Source organism: Paralichthys olivaceus, chromosome 5 (genome assembly GCF_024713975.1).
Source record: "Paralichthys olivaceus isolate ysfri-2021 chromosome 5, ASM2471397v2, whole genome shotgun sequence".
In the NCBI taxonomy this organism is placed as follows: Eukaryota; Metazoa; Chordata; class Actinopteri; order Pleuronectiformes; family Paralichthyidae; genus Paralichthys; species Paralichthys olivaceus.
Genome location: NC_091097.1, coordinates 16,482,375 through 16,492,123, shown reverse-complemented (window position 1 = coordinate 16,492,123; position 9,749 = coordinate 16,482,375). Strand labels below are relative to the sequence as shown.

The 9,749-nt window shown below is 41.9% G+C and overlaps 1 protein-coding gene across 1 annotated transcript; it reads left to right on the top strand.

The window, feature by feature from the left end:
• The first annotated feature begins 260 nt into the window (after positions 1–260).
• On the top strand, positions 261–9,319 carry pold1 (polymerase (DNA directed), delta 1, catalytic subunit). Its single transcript, XM_020105937.2, has 27 exons — positions 261–398; positions 1,156–1,355; positions 1,807–1,920; positions 2,145–2,285; positions 2,477–2,602; positions 2,790–2,958; positions 3,053–3,167; positions 3,283–3,412; positions 3,539–3,705; positions 3,815–3,919; positions 4,024–4,164; positions 4,268–4,378; positions 4,477–4,668; positions 4,751–4,839; positions 4,964–5,080; positions 5,181–5,294; positions 5,523–5,670; positions 5,981–6,076; positions 6,168–6,305; positions 6,923–7,098; positions 7,213–7,365; positions 7,448–7,550; positions 7,658–7,790; positions 8,131–8,244; positions 8,398–8,450; positions 8,857–8,954; positions 9,046–9,319. The coding sequence occupies exons 2-27, from the start codon at positions 1,169–1,171 to the stop codon at positions 9,131–9,133; spliced, it is 3,318 nt and encodes a 1,105-aa protein (XP_019961496.1). The 5' UTR covers positions 261–398; positions 1,156–1,168; the 3' UTR covers positions 9,134–9,319.
• Positions 9,320–9,749: the final 430 nt, after the last annotated feature.

The window sequence follows — 9,749 nt, the reverse complement described above, 5'->3', positions numbered from 1 at the left end:
TCCATCCATCCATCCATCCATCTATCGATCTTGTATGATATTATATCATTATACTTCATTATTTATTTAAGTGACATACATTTTTAATTCAATTCAAACATCTTTCTCTCTGAAGACTTTTCCCTCCCTCGCTGTTGCGCACGCTGTGACGTCATTTTGCCGGGAACACACGGTCCTCTCAATGTTGAAGGTTTAGACAAACCCCGCGCTCCCCTTCCTCCTCCTGGCTACAGCGCTTCCGCCTCGTCCGTGACGTCACTGTCCGATCCTTCGCCACCAGACAGGAAACTTCCCGCGCTCTCCCCCCGGTGAAAGGTCACAAATTAAAGTCGAGTGGCGGGAGCTGTTGTCAGGAAGCGACGGTCGGACCCTGTTGTTTATATCGTGGAGACAAACAGGTTAGTGTGACGGTTTGTTACGATGGAGCTCAGAGACTGTTGTGTGTTTAACACTCGTGTTTGCTAGCTCGCTGCTTTAGCTCCACACACAAGGAGGGAAACACCGAGGTTAGCATCATTTCTAACAGGAAATCCAACCAACTCCAGTCACACGCTACCAGCGTTAGCTATTAATGCACTGGGCTGATATAACACAACCGTAGCTAAAGTACGTGACTCAGTTGTGATGCTAACGAGTGTGTGTGGAACTAGTTTCATCCCCTGATGGACGTAGACTGTTTATTAAATGCTAATGGACTAAACTTTGTGCAGAATAGGGAGGTGTCTCCTTCGCTGGGGCATGACACCCAGTGTAATACATTTCTCCAACAATGGAGGCAGTTCACAAATATATTAAAGTTAGGCAAAAACAATCAATAAGATACTTCTTTCAGGGAGATTATGGCAACCTGCAAATAAAGCTAAAATGACCACCAACTTTGCTTTACATACAGTTAAAATATATAATATTTGTGTGTTTATATTCCTTATAGTGACAGAATACATTTGTAACATGATGCATATTCTTAGAAGCAATGATGAATAACACATTTATAAATGGCACTTGGAAGGTAAAAGGTGAAATTGTACAAATGATACTACATATATTTGATACATTAAATCATACATTGGATTATTGCTTTGCTACCATCACTGCACTTCTATTTCATTTATTTCTATCTTATCATCTTCTCTAACGTGTCTTCTGCTCTCCAAGTTTGTTGAAGGTCATGGATTTTAAAAGACGCAATGGTGGCCCCTTAAAGGGAAGTGCATCTCAGGCCAAACGGGGTAAAACAGCCGGCGAGTGGGAGGACAGTCCGTCGCAGTTTGAAGAGGAACTGTCCATGTTCGATGATGCAGACATGGATGCAGAGGCGATGGAGGGACAGGCAGGTCATGACGTTATTCCCGTAGGTGAGTGTTGCACAGGAAATCAAAACAGACGTAGGTGGAATGATTAAAATGATTTTCTTGTACAAATGCCAATAACTTACAGTTAAGTTTTACCATCTCTGTAACTCACATAGCACCACTCATATGTTAGGTCTATATTTCACAAACTGATGCTTAGAAATGTCTTAAATTCTTTCTTAAAGATCATAGCCTGATTTTTTTTTAAGGTAAGTAAACTGTTTGGTAGCTCTTACGAATCAGTCTGGATGAATAGTTTAATTATTACTAAGTAAGTCATATGCTTTGCATTTTAAATAATGTAACTGCGTACCAATAACTAGTAAACAATCGTCCCAGGAAAATACTCTTCTTGTGTTGATTCAGTTTTGATATCGCTCTCAGTATTTCCTTGTACTAATCGGCATAATAAATATAACATCTTTCTTCTGTTTCTGTTTCCTTGTTTTGTCAGGTGACCTCTTCTCAGCAAACCTTAACCCTCGCTGGCAGCGGCCTCATGCCCCTACACTGGACCCGTCATCTGATAATTTTGTGTTTCAGCAGATTGATCTAGACTATTATTTAGGTAATTATCAAAGAGGATTCGTGTAGAAGTCAGACTCAAGATAATATAGACTGAATTCTTTGATATATTTACTTTGGTTAATTACAAATATAATTTAAATAAATAGATCACAGTTATTCTGGAGTTATATTAGCTTATTTGTGTGTTGAGCACATCTGCCTGCTCCATTGGCACATGTGAGAAAAGATGGTTTCAAAGTTGATTTCCTCTTTTCTTTTATACAGGGGCCGCAGTGGCTGGCATGCCTGGTCAGTCACAGGGAACAGTCCCCATCATTCGCATGTTTGGGGTGACAGACAGCGGCAACAGTGTTTGTTGCCACATTCACGGATTTGCGCCTTACTTCTATGTTCCTGCACCAAGTGGTGAGTAATTATAATTTTGTTAATGTAAAGTTGAGTTTAAACACTTTGTACATTGCATAAATGGTACATATGCACATTTCTGTCTTCTAAACTGTCACTTTTCTAAATTATTTCACTCTTTGAGGAGGAAAAGTCATGTATTTCCTATTCATCTCACAATTTTTCTCCCTCTTTCTGCTTCCTTTGAAAAGGGTTTACGTCTGATAACTTGGGTGATTTCAAAAGAGAACTGAACTCTGCTGTGCTGAAGGACATGCGCTCCAATAAGGACAACATCTCCATCACAGTGTTGGCTGTGGACATCACCCAAAAAGAGAGTGAGGACAAGTGATTACAAAATGCTTACAAGAAATTGTTGTTATAAGATAAGAGAGGGTGCTGATCCTAGTTACAAAAAACAATTACTGAACAAATATGAATCAGTGTTATTTTAATACACTAATGAAAAACTGTGATTTCATTTACTTTTTTGCATCTAAGATTCTCTTTTCCTTTTTCCTAAAGGCATGTATGGTTACCATGGACAACGCAGTCTCAGTTACTTACGGATAACCATGGCAATGCCTCGTCTCATTGCCCCAGCAAAGAGACTTCTGGAGCAGGGCATTAAGTTTGGACCTTTCCCCTTCCAGTGTTACAAATCCTACGAGGCCAATATAGATTTTGAAATCAGGTATGTGTGTTACAAATTCTTCTTTCCATATACCACATGGCTTTCTCAGAAAAAAAGCTGACAAGTATCTTGGTGAACCTCTCTGTGTTGGCAGGTTCATGGTGGACAGTAATGTGGTGGGATGTTGCTGGATCGAACTTCCCAAAGACAAGTACAGAGTGCGTGAGGAGAAGAGCATGGGGGAAACAAATTCTCATTGTCCAGGCAAGGTAGGTCTTGTTTTAGTTTTAACCACGAGACACAATCTGGCTCGTCTTCATGCTGCTCAGTAAATGGCCGACTTCCTCATGGGTTTGCTGTTATCTTCCTATTTTTGTCCTTCAGGCGTCCTTGTGTCAGTATGAGGTGGACGTGGGATGGACAGATTTGATAAGTCACCCAGCGGAGGGAGACTGGCAGAGGATTGCACCACTCAGAGTCCTGAGCTTTGACATTGAGTGTGCAGGAAGAAAAGGTGAGGTTCTTTCTATATCTCTTGGGATTTTCTTTCTCTCAAGCCAGCATCATTTGAAAAAATTATCATAGTTTGATGAGAAGCAAATGCAGATCTTGATTTGGACGTTAACTCTTTTTTCTCCAGGAATCTTCCCAGAGCCTGATAAAGACCCTGTGATTCAGATAGCGTCTATGGTCCAGCGTCAGGGTGAGACAGAGCCCTTCATTCGCACTGTGTTCACCCTCCAGTCCTGTGCCAGCATTGTAGGCTCTCAGATATTGTGCTTCACACAGGAGAAACAGCTGCTGCAGGTAAATATACCAGCTTTAATAATGACCTGACAAACAAACATACTGTATTTTGATGAGTTCTTTGTTTCCTTTTGTAATGTTCTGTTGTTTTGTGTCTGTGTTTGAACAGAGCTGGGCGGAGTTTTTGAGGACAGTGGATCCAGACATCATCACTGGATACAACATTCAAAATTTTGACTTTCCCTACCTGCTCAACAGAGCAGCTAAGCTAAAGGTTAGATGGAGCCACGTAAATGTTCAACATTCATCCATAACCAAAGACTAAAATGTTCCTGAGCGTCAGTAAGTGCTCAGTAAAATACATCCTTCTGTGTTTAGGTGAATCTGTTTCCCTACTTGGGCCGAGTGCGAGGAATCAAGTCAGTCTTGCGAGACCTGAACTTCCAGAGCAAGCAGATGGGACGCAGAGAGAACAAGACCATTAACATGGAGGGCCGCGTTCAGTTCGATTTGCTGCAGGTCAGCACTTACAATTCAACAATAGACAAGCATTGCTTTGATTAGAATGATTTGAGGAAAAGATATGCTGAATGTGAACTGACTGGTGTGTCCGTCTCATCAGGTGCTCCTGCGGGATTATAAACTGCGCTCATACACACTAAACGCTGTGAGTTTCCACTTCCTACAAGAACAGAAGGAGGATGTACAGCACTCCATCATCACTGATCTGCAGGTAATCTTTCTGCACCGTTTTTTAAAAGCTCTTTGACTTGTCATTGAGTTGTTACTGTTGTCGCTCATCTATCTTGCTCCCTGTGTCCTTCCTCTTAGAATGGCAACGAACAGACTCGCAGACGTTTGGCAGTCTACTGCCTGAAGGATGCTTATCTCCCGCTGCGCTTGCTGCAGAAGCTGATGTGTGTGATTAACTACATGGAGATGGCCAGAGTGACAGGTGTGCCTCTCACATACCTGCTGTCAAGAGGACAGCAGATCAAGGTCGTCTCTCAGCTGCTGCGACAGGTAACAAAGGCAGACGCACGGCACAGATATTGAATACATGTGGACTTACAGATGAAAACTGGAAGTCTCTGTACATGTTTAGGCCATGAAACAGGACCTGGTCATGCCTGTTGTAAAGACGGAAGTAGGAGAAGACTACACTGGAGCAACTGTCATCGAGCCAGAGAAAGGGTAAGTATGTCTGATGTTTGTTTTCTGAGACTATCGCTTCTCTGTTTTGCAAATGTGTCTGACCAGAGAACCTCCTCCTGTATTCGTCATATTTCTTCCCATGACCACCCTCTTCTTTGTGTAGGTATTACAGCGTTCCCATTACCACCCTGGATTTCTCCTCCCTGTATCCATCCATCATGATGGCTCACAATCTGTGCTACACCACCCTGCTGCAGAAGGGCTCAGCAGAGAAACTAGGGTGAGCATTTGTTTTAAACTTTTGCCCATTTAAAAACTGAAATGCATCTCATTTATCCGTCTAACAGTGGAAACTAATTGAGGTGGTTGTGTGCCTTTAGCTTGTCAGCTGAGGACTTCATCAAGACTCCGACTGGTGACCTGTTTGTGAGGAGCTCAGTGAGGAAAGGACTTCTACCTGAAATCCTGGAGAACCTGCTGTCTGCCAGAAAGAGGTTCGAATTAGTTCAAATAAATCACAACATATTGATTTGAACCCGAGTGAGTTTTTAGCATTTTAGCACCCAGCTACTGTACCTTGGTGCCTTGATTTGCTACTAAAGCTCAACTTGAATGTGTTTCCTCTTGTAGCGATCACATTCAGATTCCCTAAACATACAAATTCAAACATGAAACAGCCTGATGTGCCTCCTTTCTCATCTTGTCGCTACGTCTTGCCGCAGGGCCAAAACAGAGCTGAAGAAGGAAACTGACCCTTTCAAGAAGCAGGTGCTGGACGGCCGTCAGCTGGCTCTCAAAATCAGTGCAAACTCTGTGTACGGCTTCACTGGGGCCCAGGTGGGCAAGCTGCCCTGTCTGGAGATCTCCCAGGTGAGCACTTGACACTTCATGACAACTGTAGATAATTATCTTGCTCAGAGCTCACACAACTGACTGCGTCGTATGTTAACATGTTTACATACTGTGATATATGTATATATACTACAATTACAACTACAATTAACTGCTACAGACCGTGTGCTGTTGACCTAGTTAGATACACATCACCCCCAAAGAAAGATGAGACAGCTCCATATATTTTAGCAAATATTTTTCTTTGTTATTGAAACTCAAAAAGGTTAATCCAGCAACAGATAATTTACCTATAAACTGAATGACAAACTGTTCTTGTCTCATCCAGAGCGTCACAGGTTTTGGGAGGCAGATGATCGAGCAAACCAAACAGCTGGTGGAGTCCAAGTACACCATTTCCAGTGGTTACCAAGGTGATGCCAAGGTGAGGAATTCATGCTGTCAACTTATCAGATTAGTTTCTATTTACTTTCTGTAATTTAAACACTGATTTGGGTTTTTGATTTGTTGTTAAGGTCATCTATGGGGACACAGACTCCGTCATGGTCAAACTCGGGGTTGCAACAGTAAAGGAGGCCATGGAGGTCGGGAGGGAGGCAGCGGAGTGGGTGTCATCTCATTTCACACCACCAATCAAACTGGAGTTTGAGAAGGTACAGTTTCAGTCCAATCTATTTATATTCACACTTTGCTTTGCATATTTGGCTTTGTATTCACAGAGAACAAAGCTCCTGAAGTCTCACAACATATATGTCCAATTCAAAAAGTTCAGTTGTCAATTCAGGTTTAACTTAAATCTTTTTACTTGCTCTTGGATGTGGACACATTTCGATATTTCTTTAAGAGTTCACATTTGACCCTTTTATTGTGGAAACAAACACGGCCCTAATTCAATACAATTCTAAAGCCTGTGGAAATACATGTTTTTTTTAAGACGTGACAAATGTGTCTGTAGGTCTTGAAAAGGCTTGGAGCCCTTCTCAGCTCTTAAGTTATTCAAATCTTAAAATCCTTCAACAAAGGTTTCAATATATGATTATAGCATAAACTGTCAGGGAAACCTTAAGTTATATGATTCCATATCCTTGACTTTATGTAAAACCTTCTTACTGCCTATCCTGTGTGTTTAATCTGAACTTGGAGGATGAAGTAAACATGCAGCAGCTCTTATTGTCAAAGTGTGTCTGTGGGAATATGCAGCTGTTTTGTGACCACAGGAGAAGTGGAGCATCCTCTGGAGCTCATGAGTATCTTTTCATCACTTCCACAGGTGTACTACCCGTACCTGCTGATCAACAAGAAGCGATATGCCGGCCTGTATTTCTCCTCCAGTGCAGACACACATGACAAGATGGACTGTAAAGGCATTGAGACTGTCCGCAGAGACAACTGCCCTCTGGTGGCGAACCTTATCGGCACCTGTCTGCAGAGAATCCTCATCGACAGGTACAAAAAATTGCAACTTACAATTATTTCACTAGCGATGTGGCTTCTAAAGAGGTGAAACTGTCACCTTGGTTAAACACGGTGTATAACTAATTGCAGCTGATGTGATGTTAGGGATCCGCAGGGTGCAGTAACTCATGCCAAAGAGGTGATCTCAGACCTGCTGTGCAACCGCATTGACATCAGCCAGCTTGTCATCACTAAGGAGCTGACTCGCACCGCCCAGGAGTACGCTGGCAAGCAGGCACACGTGGAGCTGGCAGAGAGGTCTGATTATACTGAGACGTCTTATCGGACATAAATGTGGGATTATGGCTGAACTGACTCATTAACATCGATGCTTCAACAGGATGAGGAAGAGAGATGCCGGCAGCGCTCCCAACCTGGGAGACCGAGTTCCATACGTCATCATCAAGGCTGCAAAGGGAGCGGCAGCTTACATGAAGTCAGAGGTTTGTACTGTCAGCTGAGATTTCTTTTATGTGTAAACACACATAAAATCATTAAACACAACATTAAATCCTGATGATAATAATGATCCTTCCACATGTTCCTTCAGGACCCCATCTACGTGCTGGAGAACACTATTCCCATCGACACACAATACTACCTGGAACAGCAGCTGTCCAAGCCCCTGCTGAGAATATTTGAGCCCATCCTGGGAGAGAGCAAGGCAGAGAGCGTCCTGCTCAGTGAGTCAGCGCACACACACACACACACACACACACACACACACACACACACACACACACACACACACACACACACACACACACACACACACACACACACACACACACACACACACACACACACACACACAAACTCTGGAAAATTGGGTCCAAACATTTTTCAAAGATTTCCTTTTGCACATGCACGGCTCAGACATGTTCACAGAATTTCTCCAAAACAAAAACAATACATCTCCAGGGATCCTATAACTCACAGCTGCACAGTTCACAAAAGTAATCTGTGTTATCCTCAAGTTTTTTGTATCTTAACATCACTTCTGCTTAATGTCGTGTCTGTCAGAGGGCGACCACACACGCTGCAAGACCGTGTTGACCTCGAAGGTCGGGGGACTCATGGCGTTTGCTCAGAAGAGGAGCACCTGTATCGGCTGCAAAGCTGTGCTCAAGATGGACGGTATGTTTGCTCAGTCATTTTCTTTACTTTGGTGTCTCCTTTGAGATTGATGTTTTGCTATTGGTTGATTTTATTTTTTATTCTTTATTAATCTATCTTGAGTGGGAGTTTTTTAAAACATGTGCAACATTTAACATGTTTGTGTCATTGCAGCGGCTGTGTGTGATTTCTGTAAGAAGAAGGAGTCTGAACTCTACCAAAAGGAGGTAGGCAAGATGCTGAATTACTTCATATTTAAATATTTTAGTTTTTTTTCCCATTAACGAGTTGATTTGGTTTAAGTCCCAGGTCTGAAAATGTCAGAAGAAAAGGTTCTCTTGTGTTTGTCATCATATTGCTGTCAGGTGGCTTTTAAGAGCTTAAATCAATTAGAGAAAATTTGATATCAAATGTATTTTTGGTAGATTGAGTTAAAAACTGCAGTTTTCAATATCAAACCAAATTGAGTCCCTGTATTCAATTATTTCTCTTTTGCTGCTGTGGACCAGTGTGCTGTGATTTCGTTTTTCTGTATCGACTGCTCTAGTAAAACACAAAACTATAAATTTTAAGGGACAATATCTGCAAACAAATGTATTTTAGTGTTGCTCACATTTAACTTGTAAATTACAGATCTTTCACTTAAACACACTGGAGGAACGTTTCTCTCGCCTGTGGACTCAGTGTCAGCGTTGTCAAGGTTCCCTGCACGAGGATGTGCTTTGTACCAGGTACAAATACAGTATGAACAAAAGCTTAGTTGAGTATAACTGTGTTTATTGCTTTATATTTAGTAATGCTGTCCCCCTCTCTCCTCTGCAGCCGGGATTGTCCCATCTTCTACATGAGGAAGAAGGTTCAGAAAGATTTGGATGACCAGAGCAAGCTGGTGTCTCGTTTTGGATGGTGAGAGGAGGCACACACACCCTCATTCCTCCTGTGCCTCATTTTTGGACTCTTTTGATTTTTTTTTTCTCCAACTCTTTCTGTGCTTCTGTAAAAATGCATATAGTTCACACTGTTTCTATATTTTCTAATATGAATAAAAATACTTTGAGTAGTATGTTTTTTGTAAAATAAATAATCAAAAGCAAAATCTATTTTATGGAATGTCATTTGCCTTCCTCTTCAGCGTCAACCTCAAACCACATCCCTTCCTCTTCACTGATTTAGTATATGAGCACAATCAAAATCCTCTCCTCCATCCTAGAAGATGTAAAGAGATCTACATTATCGAACGTCACAAATCAGATCTGGGGCCTGTACTACGAAGCAGGAATTGTGTTATTGAGGTACTAAATCATCATGGTAACTAATGGTGAATGGCCAAACTGCTCCAGTGTAGGTTAAGTTTGAGATCTAAATCTGGATAAGGAAACCCGGGGTTAACAGACAGTTGATAACCAGCTTTGTAGTACAGGTTTTCGGAACGGCCAATGTTAAGATACCCTGGATAAGTTTAAATTGCATCGTAGTATAGCCCCCGAGTATAATTGCTGCTCAGTTTGTCTCTTTTGAGTCTTGAA

Coding starts and splice junctions, on each gene's coding strand:
- pold1 (XM_020105937.2), top strand. CDS start 1,169: ATGGATTTTAAAAGACGCAATGGTGGCCCCTTAAAGGGAAGTGCATCT. Junction 4,165..4,267: donor TTCAGTTCGATTTGCTGCAG/GTCAGCACTTAC, acceptor CCGTCTCATCAG/GTGCTCCTGCGGGATTATAA. Junction 7,099..7,212: donor CAGAGAATCCTCATCGACAG/GTACAAAAAATT, acceptor ATGTGATGTTAG/GGATCCGCAGGGTGCAGTAA.